Here is a 21,563-nt window from a genome sequence, read left to right as displayed (position 1 = left end):
TAATTAGAGCTTATCTAACTCAAAGTTGTCAGGGCCCCCAGAACATGAAATTTTAGTATAATATTGGAATATTACAATCACATCAAAAGCCAGTGTGGCTGCAGTTTCATTATTGACAAGTAATTAATTGGCAGATTAGTTGCCATGTTCACTTCAGAAAGCAGTGTGTTCTTGAAATAGGGCATGAGTTTTCTGCTGCTCACATGGTTTGTTGACCCTGCTATAGGCAAGTGGGATGGGGAAGTGAAAGAATTTGTAGCTTTCTGTGGGTTGGGTAAGTTTAAAGAGATGATAATCAGCATAAAGAGAGAAGAAACATTAAAGGAAAAAATTGATATATAGTCTAGAAAAAAATCAGAAGTTAAAAAAGGGTAGTATGCCCAGATGAAAGCCTCTATTCATAAAACTTCATGCAAAATTTCATATAATTTGCTGATTTATTGTTTGGGGAGCTCCTGAGAAAAGAGGACATTTTACCCATATCCGTGGCCTAATCAGAAATGTGGCCTGTGATTAGGCCACAGATCTGGATGAAATGTCCTCCTTCTGTGACCAAAGAAGGTGAGAGAAATATATCATTGTGGTTCTAGATCAGGGTTAGAAGTCAGAACTAGAAGGGCATAGGAAAGTGCTATAGTAAACAGCTCCAAAAGTTTCAACTATATGCACCCTTAGTGTTAGTTAAGTTTTAACCAATGTTTGGATCTCTCTGAAATTTAAAAAATGATAATGTAAAATGATGATGTTAGAAACCAAAGGTAAGGCAAATACAAAATTAACACAATTTTAAAACAATCTCTAATGTGAATACTCAGCCTATTGCTGCACACTTCTAGTGATCTGAGAAACACTGCTGTTTACTCCATCGTTTGCAATCCATACGCCCCCTCACAGTAGTAAAATAGGAAACACTGAAAAACCAAAGGTATTTGTTTCTTACGGCTGCTGTAATAAATTACTGCAAACTTAATGGCTTAAAATAATAGCAATTGATTCACAGTTCTAGAAGTCAGTAGTCGGGAATCACTATAAGTGGGCTGAAAACAAGGTGTGACAATGCCAGGTTCGTTTCAAGAGGCTCCAGGAGAGAATCCATTCCTTGCCTCTTCTGGCTTCTGGTGGATGCTGGTATTTCTTTTTTTTTTTTTTTCAGTGGCAAGAGCCCACTTTTATGCCTTCACTCATGGCCGCTGTGGCCATCTTCAAAGATACAGCATAGCATCTTCAAATTTCTCTCTTTCTGTTGAGGTCATCACATCACCTTCTCTCTTCTCTTTGTGTTAAATCTCCCTCTGCCTCTCTCTTTTAAGGATGCATTTGTTATAGCGTTTGGGGCTCACCCACATAATACAGAAAAATCTGTCCATCTTAAGATTTTTAACTTAATTATATTTGCAAATATCCTTTTTTCTTATAAGGTAAGTAAGATAACATTTACAGTTCCAGGAATTTGGATGCGATATCTTTGAGGAGGGGCATTGTTCAATCATTCAGCCTATTACAGGACATCCTCTGGTTCCCAAGGATTCACATCCATCCCATCTGTAAAATACATTAATCCAATCCCAACATCCTCTAAGTCTCAACCCATAGCAGCATGATTTATAATCCTTTGGGTATAGATTTGGGACTTTTGAATTGAAAATATATAAATGAGAGTTGAAAGTTGATTTCATGCTGCTATGGGTTGAGACTTAGAGGATGTTGGGATTGGANTTCATTTATTCATTCGATGAATACATACTGAGTACATTATGTGTAGGGTACTATGTTAAGCATAGCTGCAGATAAGAGACCAGTCAGCACTGTAAAAGCAGTGAGAAAACAAGTATTAGAATAACTATGAGTGACTATATAATGAGGGCAGTAAGGATAATGGAAGCTTAGTAAAGCTAAAGATGATTTGGCAGTAGCTGAGAGGGAAGGTAAGGAAAGGCATGAGAAAGTTGAAGGCAACTTTTGAGCGTATTTCAAGGGCATCTTTAGACAAGGAGATATGGGACTCATAAGCAGAGCTGGAGTAGGAAAGAAGATCAAGGTAGACTGCTCAGATGCATGTACAACATTCTGAAATTAACCTCTGCCTTTGCCCTCAAGTTACTTATGTTCTCGTGGGAAAGATGAGAGATGAACACAGTTATCATCTAAGACAGATGGTGCCCACAGCTGCTTAGATCTCTAGTTCTAGGGCAAGCTCCCTCAGCTAGAGGCAGAGCCTAAGTTGAATTTCCTCCTTACTGGCTCAAACCACACCTCATATTGAAATAATAAAAATGCATGCTCCCTGGAGCAACTGACTTGTTATATAATACATTTGTTTTTTTGTGTTTGTTTGGAGAACAGTGTTTTAGGAAAAATTCCAAGGAGCTGTAGTGTACATACTCTTCTCTCCTTGTGTTATAATTGCCTGGGGTCAAGGGGCATAAAAATATTTCAAGATGGAAATAGTCCAAGGCCTTAGCATCTGTTTCCCAGAACAGAGTCTCACATTCTTTAACCAGGCTCCATCCCACAGTTCAGCCCTGCCTCCTTTCAATGGGCAGCTGAAAAAAAACTCCTTCCAACCTCTCCTCCTCCTCACAACCATCAGTAAAAGGTACTAGTTGTGGGTGAAAGGGAAGCACTCAGCCTGCCAAACTGCTGGGCCTGAGCCTTCACCCTTTTCCTGACCTCCACAAACACTTTTAAAAGTTTAAATTCCTGTGCTTCCATGCTTATGAGAAATACAGCAACCATGAATAGGGGAAGATTGGGTTTTCAACTTCAGAAAAAATACTGAGGCTTCGGGCAGCCGCCTGCTTCCCCACTGGGACACAATCCTCTCAACCCTTTCCAGCACTTTTTGTCTCCCTCTTCCAGAGGTCATCTGGTGTGAGAGGGAGATACACATCTTGAATCCATCAGCAACGTGACATTCCATCTCTTTCCCCCATTGCACAAGAGTCCCTTCGGGACCTCGGAAGCAGCAGCTGCCAGCTCTGAAATGTATGTTCAAGGCAGCACATTGTGTGCACTTTTACCCTCCCCTCACGACTGAGAGGAAATGTTTATTTTCAATGTAGCCTTTGACTGCCTCTAAAAGATAAGCCACTTTTCAATTACACAGAGGCTTTACAATGAAGTGCCAAGATCTAACACATGTTCTAAGGGCTCTGGTTTCCTGTGTTTCTTTGGTGAGGAGTGAAGGCCAGCAACTGGTGAACCAAAGAACAGGGTTCATTTACAACAGAGCAGTGGTTGTCAAAGTGTGGTTCCTAAACCAGCTGCATCAGCATCACCAGGAACTTCTTAGAAATGCAAACCACCCCAGACTCTACCCGAGACAGATTGAATCTGAAATTCTAAGAACAGAGCCCAAGAATCTATGGTCTAAGGAGCCCTCCAGGTGATTCTGATTATGCCAAAGTTGGGAAACCACTTCAATATCGGGTTGTTGCCAACGAAGAGTTTGCTAAACTCCAATAGCAAATATATAGGCTGGAAGTCAAAGCCTCCTCTAAACTGTTTTGTTTTTTGTTTGTTTGTTTGTTTGTTTTAACCTGAGTATAAGGTCAGAACCAGTGGTGGCACAGGAGACAGCAAAAACCACTAAGTGACTATAAAGACAGAGCTAACACTGAGTGTAATTACAGTAAGAGGATTCACGTAGAAAGATCTCCAGTTCTGTGCCAGGTGCTACGCGAAGGGCTTTCCATTCCATATCTTACTGAGAGCTTTTAATTTTTGTTTATGCTTTTAAATATTAAAAGGGTTTTTTAGTCAACCAAGAATTAAACCGCTGTGTTCGCTGAAGGGAACACAATTCTTGGCTTTCTCTTTAAGCTTTCTTATTCTCCCTAGGACCACACAGAAGAAGGCAAAGCCAGCATTTACCAGTCTGTGTTCACGAACTCTTCCAAAGAAATGATGTGCTTTCCAGACTTCCCTTACCCGGATGATTACCCAAACTATATGCACCACAGCAAGCTCCAGGAATATATAAAGACATTTATTCAAAAGAAGGATCTTTTAAGATACATACAGTTTGAGGTAGGGGCGTCATAACTTGTACTGTTGAAATTAATATACGTGTAGGTTAGAGAAAAGGAGACAGCAAACTATTATAAAAATTAGAGCCAAATGTTTGAGCACCTCAGTAATCAAAGGTTGGCTCTGATTATAAAGCATTCATGCATTGATTTTTTTTTCTACTAGACTTATTAGTCCACTACTCCCTGAGAGCTTTCAGACTACCTTAGAAAATGGAGGCAACTATCCCGTCATTGTCCACTTTCCACCCTCATGCTCTGATGTTTTGGAAATAATCCAAAATTCTTTAGTATATATTAGGAATTTTGTCAGTTCAATGCCAACAAGTTGTGGTTCAAAAAACCACAGCATTTGGTAGGAATTCTCCCATTACATTATGAAAAGGTTAACAACTTAAATGGGAAATATAGTCATTGCCCCCATTTTTACTCACTCAGTTCGTAAGTTTTTTTTACTAAAAAGACTTAAGATTTCAGCATTGTTTCTGTGAGAATAATGTTTTACATTTGTTTGGGACTCTTTATTGAGCATTTCTGTCCATATGTTTGGAACTCAATTAACTGCTGTTAAATGCAGAACACATGCATATAGTGGGAAAAACGATCAGCAGAATTATGAACTGTGATGATATTTGCATCATTCTTTTACCTGGAGTAGTCCCAAATGTATAGTTAAAATAAAATTTTCCAATAGTCATTTTATTCCATTCATTCATTACATTCATTTGCTTCCATCACAGTATTCATATCAACAAACATTAATGAAGTTCCTACTGTGTGCTAGGATTGTGCTATGTGCTATATGTAAAAGAAAAAGAGGTCTAAGACTCAGCTCTCAAGAAGTTATTTCAAAATAAATACATAAAGAGTAAGTAATAAGATACCAGTAACAATTTCAAACAAAGAGAAAACTTTTTAAAGCTATCTATGATTTGTTTATAAATAAAACAATGCTATGGAGATCATGAAGCAAGAGGCAACACTTTGGGGGAAGGTATTTTCTACAGGAGGTAAAATTTAGTTGTATTTAGTAGGTGTTTTAGATAAATGAGTGGCATGAGTACAATTAGAGAGGTGGGAAAATGCCCTGCTCATTTGGAGAACAGTGGGCAAACCAAGTTGGCTAGAAGGGAGATATATCTGCTAAGATGAGATATGGCCACATATATCAGTAAACTAGTGTGTAAATACTGTGATTTTGAAAAACAGAGGATTATTTTGCAACCATGTAAAAGAAGTCCAAAGATGGGACACCCAGAGCTTCTGTGATGGCACCAGTCATCAAAGATTCAGCTTCACCCTTCTTAGCATGAGGCCTACATCATGAGGTTTGCCTTGTGGTCCAAAACAGTTGCTGAAGCTGGAGTCATCACATCTGCCTTCTAGGCCAAAAAAAAAAAAAAAAAAAAAAAAGGAAAGAATGAAGGGCAAACGGATGTTCTCCCAGCTGAATCAGCTCCCCTTTTACAAATTCTCCTGAAAAACCTGTCCAACATTGTCTGCTTATATCTCACAGGCCACCCTAGTTGCACAGGAACCTGGAAAAGGCATCCCTTTGCTGGGTATGTTGTCACTCCAAACAAAATCAGGGTTCTGTTAGTAAGAATGAAGGGAGAATGGACATTAAGGAAGCACTCTGCAGCATATGTTCCAGAAAAGTCTGTGGGAATAACAGAAAATAAAACCAAAAGAGTAAATTGGAACAAAATTGCATGGACTTAATAGTAATCGCATTTGAAATGTAGAATAAGTTTTAGAGGCTGTGAAGTAACAGAAATTGAGCAGGAGACATGAAATGAATATGGTCCTTTAGAAAGATTAATCTGACAAGCAGGACAAAGGATGGCTTGTAGGAAATGGGAGGTTGAAGACAGGCTAGTTATAGGTTTTTGCCGTAGTCCATGCAAGGGAGTGATAAGGACTTGAATGAAGGCAGTGTTAGCAATCATGGAAAGAAAGCGTGAGATTCGGAGAGAAATTCTTGTTTAAACATAAGGCAAGGATGGAGAAATAACAAGGAAAACAAGTCATGGATTTGAAGCATAAGTGGCTGGGAGGTTCATGTCATCATTCAAAGAAATAAAGTCAGAAGCCAGTTTCAAAGGAAATTTAAGTAGGTCAATCAAAACCTGCTACATATGAGGAAGTATTAGGTGGCCCTCCAGATGGAAAGGTCAAGCTAAACTGGATAGAAGAGAAACCAAGGATAGATGTATTTGTATATTCATACCATGAAAGTTGCTAATATTTCTAAGGTAGAGTATTTATGCAGAGCAAAAGAGACGCCAACGATCAAACCTTGAGATAGTCCCATATTTATTGAGTAGATGGAATATGAGGTCAGAAAAGGAGGAAGTCACGTCAGTAGAGGGTAGCCATAAGAGAGTAACACAGATTTGTTAGATGACATCATTCACAAAAATATTCAGTGCGATTTACCCCTAAATCTACTAACTTGATGTCAAAAAGTAAATGTACTGCAGTGAGTAATTTTTCTTGTGAGATTCAAATACTCACTGAAGATTCACTGTGACTCCAATTTTAGTATCTTTCTATACATCTCTGAATGACCAAGAGAGCTCATAACAGTTATTTCTTCCACAGAAACAAGGCAAAAAGGAAAAAAATTTTCACATACAGAATTGTAAATAGAAAAATAAATTTTCTGGTTTTCTTTAAGACCCTGGTTTCCAGTATAAAGAAATGTACCAGCTTCTTAGTCACGGGCCAATGGGTTGTTGTTACTGAAAAGGATGGGAAACAGGGGAAACAGGAATCTACTATTTTTGATGCTGTAATGATTTGTTCAGGACATCACATGTACCCCAATCTGCCAACTGATTCCTTTCCTGGTAAGTTTGAAAAATATATAACAATCTGGGGACTTTATATGCAAACCTCAAGAGTTAGAAACATATATTTCTATAGATATTATATAATGATTATTCTTAAAGTCCCAAAGATTTCAAAAGAAAAAAACTTAAGTTTAATGATAGGATAGATATAGTAATAACTAGCTTCACAAGTCCTTATATTAAAATAATCAAGGACCTGCAAGCCAGAGATCAGACAAACACAAGTTCCTATTTTACAGACAGTAACTGAAATATAAGTTCTGACAGCACACGGGATCTCCGAGCACAGTTACATTCAAAAAAAGGAGTCCAACTGCCAAATGGCTTATGTTATTTATAGGAGACTCCTAAGTTTCTAATTTCATCTTCATCCACAATTTGCAAATAAACTTTAGAAATCTCGGTGATTTGTGTGTGGGTACATGCATGGGTGTGTGTATAGCAGCACACTCCGTTACCATCCAAAAGTGGCAAACCTCAAATAAATACAACATAGGTGCCTTCCATGCCACAGGAACACTGTCTACTCTAAGATATTAGAGTTCCCATATCTAGGTATGATGTCTGTAGGCCAAGGCAAATTAAAGAGTGAAGGTTCAGAAGGAAAATAAGATTAAAATTCTTAATGTTAACAGGCTGTATATTTAATGTTTATGAGCATGGGATCAGAACACCTGGGTTCAACTTATTATTCCACTAGTTCCTTACCACTTAACTTGTCTCAATTTCCTCATCTTTTAAAATAGGGACAATAGCCTACCATGCAGGGATGTTATCAAGATCAAATGGCTTAAACATGTAAAGCATTTAGCAGAGGACCTAGCCCACAGAGTTAACTCAATAAATATTATTATTATCGAAACATAAATTCTCGTGCCTTAAGACTTTTTAAGACACTAAAAGTAAGTTTTAGGGGGCTTAATGTCAAAAAATGCTAAATGGATAAATACACTTCAACTGGGGAATTTTTTAATTAAAACCGATAATAGGTTTAAAAAGACACAAAGAAAACATCTTCATAATTTCTGAAAATCAGTTCAAACCACTCACCATGTTCCACTTAGGCCTGGATCGGTTTCGAGGCAACTACCTCCATAGCTGGGATTATAAGAATCCAGAAGCCTTCAAGGGGAAGAGGGTCCTCGTGATCGGTCTGGGGAATTCGGGATCTGATATTGCTGTTGAGCTCAGCTGTCTGGCTACACAGGTACATGACATAAAGGTTTTGGGAAATAAACCTAAGGTAGGGCTGTGCTACTAAGTCAGCAGCCAAGGCACTAAGGATGGTACTTACATGTCACATCACAAGAGATCCACTTTTTGTATGTGGCCCTTTAAATCAAGGAGGACTTGAGACATCCTCCATGTGAAGCCAGGTAATGTGGCCCATGCTAGTAAGGAAGTACATTCCATTGAATCCAAAGATAAGTGCATGAGTGTGTGTATGTATAGGTGAGTGTGTATGTGTATATTTCTTGTTTTCATTTTATATTCTGATCACCTCCAAATCGACTAGTTCCTGGTCAGACTTAATCTTTATTTATTTAACAGTATTAATTATAACCTATCATGCAAAAAGCACTGTGTTTACCACCCTGAAGTTCTGAAAGATATGCATGATTTGGTATTTACTAACATTAATTCAATTAACAGCAGGTGCTTAACAAATATTGGGCACCTACTATGCTTACTATGTGTCAGAACTATGAAAAACTAAAAATAAATGCATAAATAAGTTAAGCTAGTTCCTGACTTCAAGGAAGAGTCAATGGATGGAGATGAGGTTCGCAGGTACACACAGACTATTACCAAAGGAGGCAGTGAGTCTTCCAGTAGAATTAGGTGTGGCAATAGCAACACAGGGAAAAGAGAATCTAACTTAGCCTGGATAAGGTCAAGGAAGACTTCCCAGAGGACTCCAAGCTGAATCATGTATCACCGATAGACCCTAAAGAAACAACATATTTTTAAGAAAATAGGCTCTCAATAAATAAATTCTTAAATGGATATAAATAAAACCTAAATTTTTTAAACTAAAAATTTCCTTCAGTTATCACAAAGTTAAAGTCTATTTTGCAAAGATGGTAAAATAGATAAGCAGCCAGACTTGCCTCAGGGCTGAGGCGGTTGCCATGGTTTGGGTTGCTCAGGAGAAGTCCTTGGGGTATGTGTATAGGGAGAACTGGAAAAGACAACCAGGGACAGAGAACAGAATGCCAGACTTGCCATGTTAGTCTATGAGTATGTGAAGATTAAACCATCACAGTTGAACACAGAGCCCTATTGCTCTTAGAGGTATGGTTCTAATCCTTTCAACAACTACACACCAGCCCTCAGGGGTGGTGAGAGAGTCCTGTCTCTACTAGTTTAAATTTTAGACTTAAAAATTTTTTTTTTATTTTAAGTTCTGGGATACACGTACAGACCATGCATAGGTATGCATATGCCATGGTGGTTTGCTGTGTCTATCAATCCTTCATCCAGAGTTTAAGCCCCGCATGCATTAGGTATTTGTCTTAATGCTCTCCCTCCCCTGGCCCCCCACTCCCCCGACAGGCCCCAGTGTGTGTTGTTCCCCTCCCTGTGTCTATGTGTTCTCATTGTTCAACTCCCACTTATGAGTAAGAACATGCGGTGTTTGGTTTTCTGTTCCTGTGTTAGTTTGCTGAGGATTATGGTTTTTATAACTTCATCTATGTGTCTGCAAAGGACATGAACTCATTCTTTTTTATGGTTGCTAATCAATTTATTTAGACCCACCTTTTAAAAGTGTTCCTACTTGGATATTGAGGAAAATGCATGGAAGTGCCCAAAGAAGTGTGTTGTGTTTGCTTATTTCTTACAGAGTGATACTGAAATCTGTGTTGCCTTTCCCCACCAGGTCATTATCAGTACCAGAAGTGGTTCCTGGGTCATGAGTCGGGTCTGGGATGATGGCTATCTTTGGGATATGGTGTACATTACCCGCTTTGCATCTTTTCTCCAGAATGTCCTTCCTTCATTCGTCTCTGACTGGTTATATGTCCAGAAGATGAACACGTGGTTTAAGCATGAGAACTATGGCCTGATGCCTTTAAACGGGTACTTAAAAATAGAATTTTTTTTTTCAAAAAAGGGGGGCACTCATTTAAGTGAATTTATTCTCTCTAGAACTTACTTTTGTTGTCTCATTGAGCCTAGTAACATTAAACTAAAGGTTTCACAGGTGACAGGATATACCCAGAGACCATACATGGCTTGGAAACCTTATTGAAATTAGTCCAGTACAGAAAGGATATAGAAAAACCTAAAATGGAGATAATGCTGACAGATAAATCACCCTGCCATGCATGATTCATTTGTGGTAGCTACAAGCTAACACATAGAACTTTGAGGGCTGAACAAACTTAAATTGGTTTTTTGGAAGAATATCTTGTCCATGCTTATGGGTGAAAGGGGATATCAATAATAATACCTGCTTCTCAAGATGGTTGTGGTATTCAATAATACAAAAATATAAAAATTGCTTTGTAAATGATAAAGCTTTAAAAATTGGTTCTTCTTAGTCTCAAATTTTTTAATGTGCTTCAAAGGAGCAAATAACAAAACAGTGTTAATCAACTTGTCTCAGCAAGTAGGACATCTCAAAACAGAAGTGCACACTTCTTCCACCCCGAAATGTTGACATTTTTGCAGAACCGTCAGGAAGCATGGAACACGTAAAGCAATGGAGAGTCACAGAACTAACATGGCCTGTAAGATTAGTCAGGTCATTTATTTACTTCTTTATAGAGACAAGGCCCAACACTTACTAATTAGGAAGGTTACTCCAGGCAGAAGAACCAGCATATCAATAGAAAAAAAGAATATTTAAGTTGATAAGAAAAGAAAGAACTGACAAATTTTATCTCCTGGCCCATGCTAGCCAAAAGTTTCATTGTGTTTAGAGAAAGGTTAAGAAAAAGGAGGAACTGCAAATCAAAAGAACAAATGCCAGATTTAGGAGCTAAACTGTCAATCCAAAGCACTGATTCTACCAAGTCATGCAGACTGCTATAACTCTAAAATAAAATGTTGATTTTGTGCATTTAACACTGGGGCCTGCTTGAGGGTAGAGGGTGGGAGGAGGGAGAGGATTCGAAAAAATACTTATCAGGTACTATGCTTACTACCCAGGCGACGAAATTATCTGTACACCAAACCCCTGTGACACACAGTTTACTTATATAACAAACCATGGACCCCCAAACCTAAAATAAAAGTTTTTAAAAATTATGCTTAATATAAGTCCCATAGCTTGAGCTGGTTAAGATTTTTTTATCTTGTAAGAGTATCTATAAATTATATTTTGGCCTTTCCATTTTTACAATTAAAACATAGTTTTGGAGATTCATTCATTCCAAAAACTAAGTTTCCTTTGGAAAGGATTCCAATTACCCAAAGTTTCTGGAGGGAGAAAGGGGGAGAAAAAACAGGTTTCATTGCGATCTATGTTTTGCTACCTCGTAAGGTAAAAGAAGAGGTTGCAGGATTAGATAGACAGCAAATGATATGGAAGTAGAGACACATTTCAGGATTTGCAAAGTTTGTGTCTGAGATACTTGCAGGAAATTCCAGAATCTCAAAGGAAACTTAAATCAAAATGAAATATATCATCCTGAAAAATATTATTCCTAGAATTTTGGCAACTAAAATGCAATATCAACGTTGTTATACTTTTTTGTGGACACAGCTGATGAAAGAAAACCAAACATGGCAATAAAACTTCCCACCACTGCAAGTTTGACTTCCCCCATGTAAGCAAGACCTTAAAGTTATGATAATAGTGCACTTATAACAACAGTGCTTGCATGTACCAGGAACTGTTTTAAGTACTTTAAGGATAATTGGTCATTTAATTTTCACAACAACCTATGAGGAAGATTCCATCACCATCCCCAATTTTACACATAAAGAAACAAATATAGAAAAGTAACAACTAGTAAGAGATGGAGCTAGGTTATGAACCTGGGCCATTTGCTTCCAGAGTTGGCATTCTTAACCACTTTATGTCTGTAAATTAGTTTTATTTTCATTTAGGAAAAGAATTGCCATGAGAGAAGAGAGTTCAATAGCACTCATGCTGATGTTTAACTGCTCGATGTCATTTCAATGTTATGGGCTATTGCAGGTATGTCTTGGAAATGAGCTATTTACAGCAAGGATGTTTGCCTCTCATTTCTGTAGTTCCCTGAGAAAAGAGCCTGTGTTCAATGATGAGCTCCCATCCCGCATCCTGTGTGGCCTTGTGTCCATCAAGCCCAGTGTGAAGGAGTTCACAGAAACCTCAGCTGTGTTTGAGGATGGGACCGTGTTTGAGGCTATCGACTCTGTCATCTTTGCAACAGGCTATGATTATTCCTACCCCTTCCTTGATGAGACCATCATAAAAAGCAGAAACAACGAGGTCACCTTGTTTAAAGGCATCTTTCCCCCACTAATGGAGAAGCCAACCTTAGCTGTGATTGGCTTGGTTCAGTCCCTTGGAGCTGCCATCCCCACAGCAGACCTGCAAGCCCGCTGGGCTGCTAAAGTATTTGCAAGTAGGTGGGCCATTCTATCTTTCATTCATTTTATCAATGAACATTTATTGAACATGTGCTATATGCAAAGCACTGTGCTAGGGATACAAAGAGAACAAGACAATCATGTTCCTTGACCTCTCGGAGCTTAAAACAGGTTGTGGAGGATGCCATAATAGGGAAATTTGGGGGATTCTAGCGAGAGGAGTTGGACAGTGAGTTATTTTACACAGAGCAAACAGCATGCAGGAAGTCATAAAGGTGAGGAAAAGCATGAAATGTGTAAGGATCCAGAAACATTTTGGTGGGAAGGGAATATAAAGCAGAGGCAGGGAGTGGCAAGAAATACAGGTTTATAAGTCATGTTAAAGAGCTTAAACTTCTCATAGGGATTTAGAAGGACTTTGCAAGATTTTAAGCAAGAAAAAACTAGCAGAGGATAACTGCAATGTCAGGCTACATTATGAAGGTTGGAAGGGCCCTGGTGAGTGTTGGAGGTATGCCAGAAACCTCACTGGTGTCAACTTCTGTCAGAATAACAAAGTCAGGCCACTCTGATTCTCGTGACAATCTTCTTCTTCCCTCCCTCTACTCTAGACCTCATGGTCTCCAGGGACTACAATAGGCTTATGTGAGGAAATCAAGAATATGAGGATTACATGGAGAAAGGCAATGTCTCAAATATATTGATTTAATTTACTCCAGTCATACTATTATTATCATTATTACTAAAAATGTTCTTTTACTCAAGTATTCTCCAAAATATTGAACAATATAGGTATAACTTACCCAACATAACTAATCTATAAAAACTTACACTATTGGTAATTAGTAAAACATAACAATCATGGAATATATATCTATTATCTAAAATTTTTGTGGATAAATTTCTATTTCACATATACCATGAAATACCATTATTTAAATAAACCCCATCATTAAATATTTTGTAAACGTGCTCCCTGCAAAATACTTCCATTGCCTTTTTCCTTTGAAAGGCACAACAATGCCAAGAGCCTGAGGTATTATGAGAAGACTGGATACAGTTCATAAACCTAGGACATTTTCATGAAGCAAATGGTATCATTTATTTATTCCACAAATATTTACTGAACACCTGCTATGTGTTAGACTCTAACCTGGCATTTAGGACACAACAACAAATGAAGCAGAAGAAAAATCTGGCCTCGTACTTTCTAGCAGAGTGTCCAGCCAATATCAATCATAGGGTACTACCAGGCTGACATAAGAGCCTAACGATGACTGGGAAGTGTTCATGCATTGCAAATCTTAGAGCAACTTTCATCCATTGTTACAAAGGCAAATAAGTTACCATCATCAGTTAAAAGAAGTTGCATTGATGTAGTGAAATTTGCAAAAAGCTAAAAAGTGTCTACTGCCCCTTAAAACACTTTAAATAGCTGCAGAAGATGTTTAAAATCCTATGCTTCCTTCCATTTTCTCATTTTAAAATGCCAGAAACCTTAAAGGAAACTGTTTTACCAGATACTTTCTTCAGAGAAGTTTTAGGAAGAAGATATAGAAAAACAAAAAAGGAAGAAATTATTAAGCTATTATATGCATGAAGTGTACTGAGCACATATGTTGAGGATTAGGTCCTCCATAACGTTACAGAAATAAGAGACTGAGTGACTTGAAGCTACGACTGTCTCTACTGTCACTATCTCACTACAGGCCAGCTTTGCCATTCCCAAAGAAGGTCCATTAACTTTTCAGGTCTTTGTTTCTATGAACTGGTATTTTGCTAAAAATATCAAAGACAGCTCCTCTTGATACAAAAATTTTCAGGAATACAGTTTATAAAAACCAAATGAATTCCATCATATGTCATTATGCATTTCTGATGTCTTTGTGTTTTTCAATATTTTTCTCTTCATTTCTTTTCTAGACTCATGTACCCTGCCAACTATGAATGAAATGATGGATGACATTGATGAGAAAATGGGGAAAAAACTCAAGTGGTAAGCAATTGTACTTGCTAATAGAGCAAGTCCTAAAATGTGCCTTTATATGCAGAAAAACATTTATATGCTCTAAATATTGTCATTAGTCAGAGTTTACATTTTTCGAACACGTGTAGTAATCAAACAATATTTAGAGAGTAAACAGTCATTACACTTCTTTTGTGTAACTCAAGAATAGAGGTTTTCTATCAGTGATAATTTTGCCCTCCAGAGGACATATGGCAAAATCTGGAGACACTTTTGGTCATTGTGAGTGGAGAGGGCATGCTACCAGCATCTTATGGGTAGATAACAGGGATTCTGCTAACCATCCAACAATGCAGAGCACAGTCCACCAAAACAAATAATTATCTGGCTCAAAATGTCAATAGTGCTGAGGTTAAGAAATGACTCTATAAATGACTACAGTTGACCTTTGAACAACACAGATTTGAATTATATGGGTCCACTTATACATGAATTTTTTTCAATTAACATATGGCAGGCTGGGCACGGTGGCTTGCGCCTGTAATCCCAACACTTTGGGAGGCTGAGGCAGGCAGATTCCCTGAGGTCAGGAGTTCGAGACCAGTCTGGCCAACATGGTAAAACCCTGTCTCTACTAAAAATACCAAAAAAAAATTAGCTGGGCACGGTGGCGTGCATCTATAATCCCAGCTACTCAGGAGGCTGAGGCAGGGGAATTACTTGAATCAGGGAGGTGGAGGTTGCAGTGAGCTGAGATCACACCACTGCACTCTAGCCTAGGTGACAGAGTGAGACTCCATCTTGGGAAAAAAAAAAATTGCAATTTTTTGGAGATTTGCAGCAATTTAAAAAACTCGAAGATGAATTGTGTAGCCTAGAAATATTGAATAAATTAAAAAAAGATGGCATGTATAAAATATATGTAGATACTAGTCTGTTTCATCATTTACTACCATGAAATATACACAAATCTATTGTTAAAAAATTAAAATTTATCAAAACTTAATGCATACAAACTCTAACAGACTATACATGGTACCATTCATAGCCAAGAGAAATGTAAACAAACAAAGATGCAATATTGTCATAATTGCATAAAATTAATGGTAGTACATGATGTACTAGTATAATAATTTTGTAGCCACCTCCTGTTGGTATTGCAGTGAGCTCAAGTGTTTTGAGTATCTACTTAAAATTCTGTGTGACATTAATTATTTTCACCTGAGCAGCTCATATCTCCAGTAAATTCTGCATCACAGTAAAAAGTGATCTCTCAAGGTTCTCACATATTTTTATCACATTTAGTGCAATACCTTAAGCCTTTAATAACACCATGGGCTCCATATGAAGTGTCATTAATGATGTTGGAAGTGCTCCCAAGAAGCAGAGGAAAGTTATGACATTATAAGAAAAAAATTGAGTTGCTTAATATATACTATACATTGATTTCTGCAGCTATAGTTACCCACCATTTCAGGATAAATGAATCTAGTGCAGCTATGCCAGCAGTCATGACATCTTGCACTTTTTGTAAAATATATTTTTATTTTGTATTGAAAATGCGGCTTTTTATGTGGGTTCAGGATTGCTATAAGAAAGTATACATATAGCTTCTAATATAATTTGAGAAAAAGTGAAGTCATTATATGACAAAGCAAAAGGAAGGTGAAGGATCTAAAGCTGGAAAATTTAATGCCAGCAAAGGATGATTTGATTATATTAGAAAGAGCTGGCCGGGCGCGGTGACTCAAGCCTGTAATCCCAGCACTTTGGGAGGCCGAGACGGGAAGATCACGAAGTCAGGAGATCGAGACCATCCTGGCTAACACGGTGAAACCCCGTCTCTACTAAAAAATACAAAAAACTAGCCGGGCGAGGTGGCGGGCGCCTGTAGTCTCAGCTACTCGGGAGGCTGAGGCAGGAGAATGGCGTAAACCCGGGAGGCGGAGCTTGTAGTGAGCCGAGATTCGGCCACTGCACTCCAGCCTGGGCGACAGAGCGAGACTCTGTCTCAAAAAAAAAAAAAAAAGAAAGAGCTTTGGCTTAAAAAATGTCAAGATAACAGGAGACATGCTTCCTAACAACCAAGAAGGAGGAGATGAATTCCCAGATGCCATTATGAAAATCATTGAGGAGGAAGGATATCTGCCTGAACAGATTTTTAATGCAGACAAAAGTGCCCTATTCTGGGGAAAAAAAAAAAAAAGCAAGCCACAAAGGCCATTTATTAATAAGGAGGAGAAGTGAGCACCAGGATTAGGGAGGGAAATAATAAGCTAACTACTGTTTTGTGCAAATGCAGTCAGATTTATGATCAGGACAACCCCTATCTATGAAGCTACCCCCTCAAGCCTTGAAGGGAAAAGATGAATATCAGCTTCCTCTCTTTTGGTTATACAAGACCCTTTTTCTGGATTAGCTCCGTCAATGCTTTGTCCCTGAAGTCAGAAAGTCCTTGCCAATAAGAGACTGCCTTTTAAAGTTTTTTTTTGATATAGACAATGCCCCTGACCACCCAGAACCCCATGCGTTCAACATCGAAGGCATCTAAGTGGTCTAATTTCCCCCAAACACAACATTCTAATTCAGCCCTTATATCAGGGAGTCATATGGATCTTTAAGGCTCATCACATACCGTACTCTATGGAAAAGATTGTCAATGCTGTGGAAGATAACCCCAATAGAGAGAACATCATGAAAGTCTGGAAGGATTATACCATCGAAGATGTCCTAATTGTTACAGAAAAAGCCATGAAAGCCATCAATCCTAAAACAACATATTTATCCTGGAGAAAACTATGTCCAGATGTTATATATGACTTCAGAGGATTTACAACAGAGCCAATCTTGAAAAAGATTGTGGATATGGCAAAATAAAAAGGCGAGGATGAAGGGTTTCAAGATATGGATCATGGAGAAATTCAAGAGGTAATAGACACCACTAATAGACACTTTTAATTCCACACTAGAGGAACTAAAAGATGACTTGATGGAGATGAGTGCTTCCAAAGCAGTGCCATATGAGAAAGACGACATAGAAAAAGCCATGCCAGAAATAAATTGACATTAGACAATCTGGCAGACGGGTTCCAGTTATTCAAGACTGCTTTTGACTTCTTTTATAACATAGACCCTTCTATGATACAGGCACTGAAACTAAAGCAAATGATAGAGGAAGGATTACTACTATATAGAAAATCTTTATAGAAATAAAAAAGCAAAAGTCAGACGGAAATTATAATGTATTTCCATAATTATACCAAAGTGTCTGCCTCTCCTGCCCCCAATTCTACCTCCTTCATCTCTTCCACTTCTGCCACCCCTAAAACAGCAAGACCAACCCCTTCTGTTTCTCCTCCTCCTCCTCAGCCTACTCAACATAAAGATGATGAGGATGAAGATGTTTATAAGCCACTTCCACTTAATGAATAGTAAACATATTTTTTCTTCCTCATAATTTTCTTAATAATATTTTCTTTTCTCCAGCTTACTTTATTGTAAGAATAGTATTTAATACATATGATATACAAAATATGTGTTAACCAACTGTTTGTGTTATTGGTAAGGCTTCCAGTCCACAGTAGGTTAATAAGAGTTAAGCATTTGGGGAGTCAAAAGTTACACATGGATTTTTGACTGCAAGAGGGCTCAATGCCCCTAACCCCTGAGTTCTTCCAAAGTCAACTGAATATAGGAAGTTTCTTTACTTTTTCAAACATTTAACATGGCGTTGATATGTCAACCTAAAGGAAAACACGGAGACAAATTTAATATAAAAAGAACTGGTTTGGTCCAAGTTTGAGGACTGCAACCCAGGAGCACAGAGTCAAATTGCCCTGAATATACACTCCATTAGCAGCAGTTACAAGTAGGTTTTTAAAGGAAAAACAAGAGTCAACTTCTAAGTTGTTTACCAAGAACTTACATTAAAATTATATAAGCTATTGATTGGCTATACACTGTTCTTTGTATCACAAATTCCAGGAACATGAAGATGACGGGTGAGACAGCTAGTCAGGAATCAAAATGCCTTTTAACAATTGCCCCCAGGCATTGGTAGAGGGCAGCATGACAAGTCCCATACGCCTGGCTATCTGAGCTTGATAAATTTTGCATACCACACATAGCGCAGACTACTCTGAGCTATTTTTCTTCTCTCACATTGAATGCCACAATGTAGTCACCCACTCAGGGCCTAGAGAAGAAAAGAAATGGAATCCTCAGATTCAACAAAACCTCCTCTGCTCAACTTCATCCAGTTCACAGAACACCTCTCAGAGCTGGGCACTTTTATGTGCTAACAATTCATGCAGCTTGATACCTTTTCCTTTAGAGCCCAGTAGGAATAAAGATGAGGAAACAGGTTAAAATATTCATCTTATTGCTTAAATGATAAGCTGCTCTTCAGAGTTTCAAAAAGCAAATTAGGCCATGTTCCAACTAAAAGAACTATAGAGGCAGAAAGGGGGTGATCTCTTTTCTGTCATAAAAGGTAATGGCCAACACCCCTATAACAAAAGACAGGTTACAAGAGAAAAACATAACAGATTTGTTATGTGCACATGTGTGCATAAGAGCCTTAGAAAACATGAACTCAAAGGAGGGCCAGTTCGTTCACGTTTAAATATTCTCTTCACTGGGGATAGGGGAGATGGAAGTGTAAAAGTAAATGATTTTTCAGAGGAAATTAATGAGTCCAAAGAACAGCAGCCCAGACCAAGTTTCTCTGTGCTTTGAGGGAGGTGTAATCACCCAACAGATTCATCTTGCTCACTGCCCAGAAAAGCTGATGCACTGAGAACAGCAGGTTTTTCCAATAGGGAGAGTTTAATAAACACACAGCTGTCAGAGGCATTTGAACCAGAGTGACTCCATCTTGAATAGGGGTTGGGTAAAATGAGGCTGAGACCCCTAGGCTGCATTCCCAGGAGGTTAGCATTCTTAGTCACAGGACGAGATAGGAGGGCAGCACAAGATTCAGGTCACAAAGACCTTGCTGATAAAACATGATTCAGTAATGAAGCTGGCCAAAACCCACCATAACCAAGATGATGAAAAAAGTGACCTCTGGTCATCCTCACTACTTATTATATGCTGATTCTAATGAATTAGCATGTTAGAAGACACTCCCACCAGCACCATGACAGTTTACAAATGCCATGGCGATATCAGGAAGTTACCCTATCTAGTCTACAAAGTGGAGGAACCCTCAATTCTGGGAACTGCCCATTTCTTTCCTGGAAAACTCATGAATAATCCACCCCTTGTTTAAAATGTAATCAAGAAGTAACTATAAGCATACTCAGTTGAGCAGCCCATGCCACTGCTCTGCCTATGAAGTAGCCATTCTTTTATTTCTTTACTTTCTTAATAAACTTGCTTTGACTTTACGGACTGGCCCTGAATTCCTTCTTGTGAGAGGTCCAAGAACTCTCTTTTGGGGTCTGGCCAGCTAAACAGAAGGACAGGAGTTTATTACTACTCAAATCAGCCTCCATGAAAATTCAGAGGCTAGGTTTTTTTTAAGGATAGTTTGGTAGTCCGGGGCTAGGGAATGGGGAATGTTGATTGGTTGGATCAGGGATGAAACCATAGGGAGTCAAAGCTTGTCTTCTGGTCTTCCTGGGAGGAGACCACATGACAAGATGAACCAGTTTGCCAGTCCGAGTAGTGCCAGCTGGCCCATCAGAATGCAGGGTCTGAAAAATATCTTGAACACCAATCTTAGGTTGTACAATGGTGATGTTATCCACAGGAGCAATTGGAGACTTCTGACTGCATGACTCCTGAGCCCTAATTTCTTACCTTGTGGCTAATTTGTTAGTTCTACAAAAGCAGTCTGACCCCCAAGCAAGGAGGGGGTTTGTTTCGGGAAAGGGCTGTTACCATCTTTGTTTCAAAGTTAAACTATAAACTAAATTTCTCCCATAGTTAGCTTGGCCTATGCTCAGGAATGAATAACAGAAACTTGGAGATTAGAAGAAAGATGGAGTGATTACATTTTTTTCACAGTCATGATATTTTTAAAGGTTATTTCAGAGGTAACTTCACAGGATATAGGAGACTGAAGGGAGGAAAGCATGTCAAACAAAGGCTGTCCTGTTCTGCAGATGAAACCTCACAGAGAGCAGCTCTCAGAGTCAGTAGCCTATGATGAAAGTTTCTCTGTCAGACATTCAGCAGTGCCTGACTCTCAGTCTCTCTCTCCTGCGAGTTAATATTTCCTAGAGTGGGCAAGGGAGGCCTCTGAGAAATCTAGTTTCCATCTTCTGTTTACTTCCCTTTATTTTCCCCACAGATAAAAATCTCCTTCACAAAGGCAGCTTTTCAGGGCTGTTTCTGTCTGCAGGCCTTATGAATGGCCATCTCAAAATCTTTCGAGGAAGTATATATTTTGCAGTAAAATATTTTTTGTTTTCTTTAGTATGAAATAATTTATATTATTAGATTATAGAAGCATTAAAACCATCCATGATCCCACTTTTAAACAAACTAATCTGAAAGTATAACACTGGGGCAGATTCTAAGCAATGTATTATAAAGAATAATATGTTAATGAGTAAACTAAGTTAATTGGTCTCCTTAAACCAGAGGGTCAGTTTACTCCATGCCACATGGCCAAAGGCAAAAGTCCAACATTATATCAAACTCAGATAGAGATTAGGAAGGAGAAGAAAAGCAGCTCACTTAGCCAAAGAAAAAGCAATAAATTCAATTTTGTAGAAAAGGGGGGCATAAATGGAATTGCCATTTAAAATATTATTTTTCTGAAAGAAAACATAAGAAATTAATGCTCTTATTTGCAACTGTAACACTTATTGCAGTATGTTCTCTTCTTTCCTCAGGTTTGGCCAGAGCCAGACTTTGCAGACAGATTACATCACATATATGGATGAGCTGGGCTCTTTCATAGGGGCCAAGCCTAACATACCATGGCTCTTCCTGACAGATCCCCGCCTGGCCCTGGAGGTGTACTTTGGCCCTTGCAGCCCATATCAGTTTCGACTGATGGGACCAGGGAAGTGGGATGGGGCCAGAAATGCCATCCTGACCCAATGGAACCGGACAGTGAAGCCAACCAGAACAAGAGTTGTCAGTGAAGCTCAGCGACCCCACCCCTTTTACAATTTGCTTAAAATGCTTTCATTCCCATTACTCCTTCTGGCTGCTACACTTACATTTTATTAA

The 21,563-nt window shown here is 38.5% G+C and overlaps 2 protein-coding genes across 3 annotated transcripts in view; one reads left to right on the top strand and one right to left on the bottom strand.

Moving 5' to 3' along the window:
* The window catches only part of FMO3 (flavin containing monooxygenase 3), a 24,368-nt gene extending 15,446 nt beyond the window's left edge, over positions 1 to 8,922 (bottom strand). Inside the window, exon 1 of one of the 2 annotated variants that reach the window (XM_025396742.1) lies at positions 8,918 to 8,922. Coding sequence is in view for 1 of the 2 variants with exons in the window: in XM_025396741.1 (XP_025252526.1) it covers positions 1,061 to 1,096 (36 nt within the window). In the remaining variant the exon portion in view is untranslated. Of the gene's footprint in view, positions 1 to 1,060; positions 1,193 to 8,917 lie in introns of those variants that run through there. The other variant, XM_025396741.1, reaches the window with a different exon arrangement.
* LOC112631006 (putative dimethylaniline monooxygenase [N-oxide-forming] 6) lies at positions 1,997 to 21,563 on the top strand. Its single transcript, XM_025395521.1, has 8 exons — positions 1,997 to 2,038; positions 3,841 to 4,029; positions 6,709 to 6,880; positions 7,948 to 8,090; positions 9,765 to 9,964; positions 12,089 to 12,444; positions 14,333 to 14,405; positions 21,221 to 21,563. The coding sequence occupies exons 1-8, from the start codon at positions 1,997 to 1,999 to the stop codon at positions 21,561 to 21,563; spliced, it is 1,518 nt and encodes a 505-aa protein (XP_025251306.1).

The sequence above is a fragment of the Theropithecus gelada genome, chromosome 9 (genome assembly GCF_003255815.1).
Source record: "Theropithecus gelada isolate Dixy chromosome 9, Tgel_1.0, whole genome shotgun sequence".
Lineage (NCBI taxonomy): Eukaryota > Metazoa > Chordata > Mammalia > Primates > Cercopithecidae > Theropithecus > Theropithecus gelada.
This window is presented reverse-complemented; position numbering and strand designations above follow the sequence as displayed.

Bases quoted from the DNA above. Each gene is read 5' to 3' on its own strand.
- LOC112631006 (XM_025395521.1), top strand. From the start codon at position 1,997: ATGGGACTCATAAGCAGAGCTGGAGTAGGAAAGAAGATCAAG. The intron at 4,030-6,708 runs GTAGGGGCGTCA...GTTTTCTTTAAG, and splicing joins TAAGATACATACAGTTTGAG to ACCCTGGTTTCCAGTATAAA. The intron at 9,965-12,088 runs GTACTTAAAAAT...TCATTTCTGTAG, and splicing joins GGCCTGATGCCTTTAAACGG to TTCCCTGAGAAAAGAGCCTG.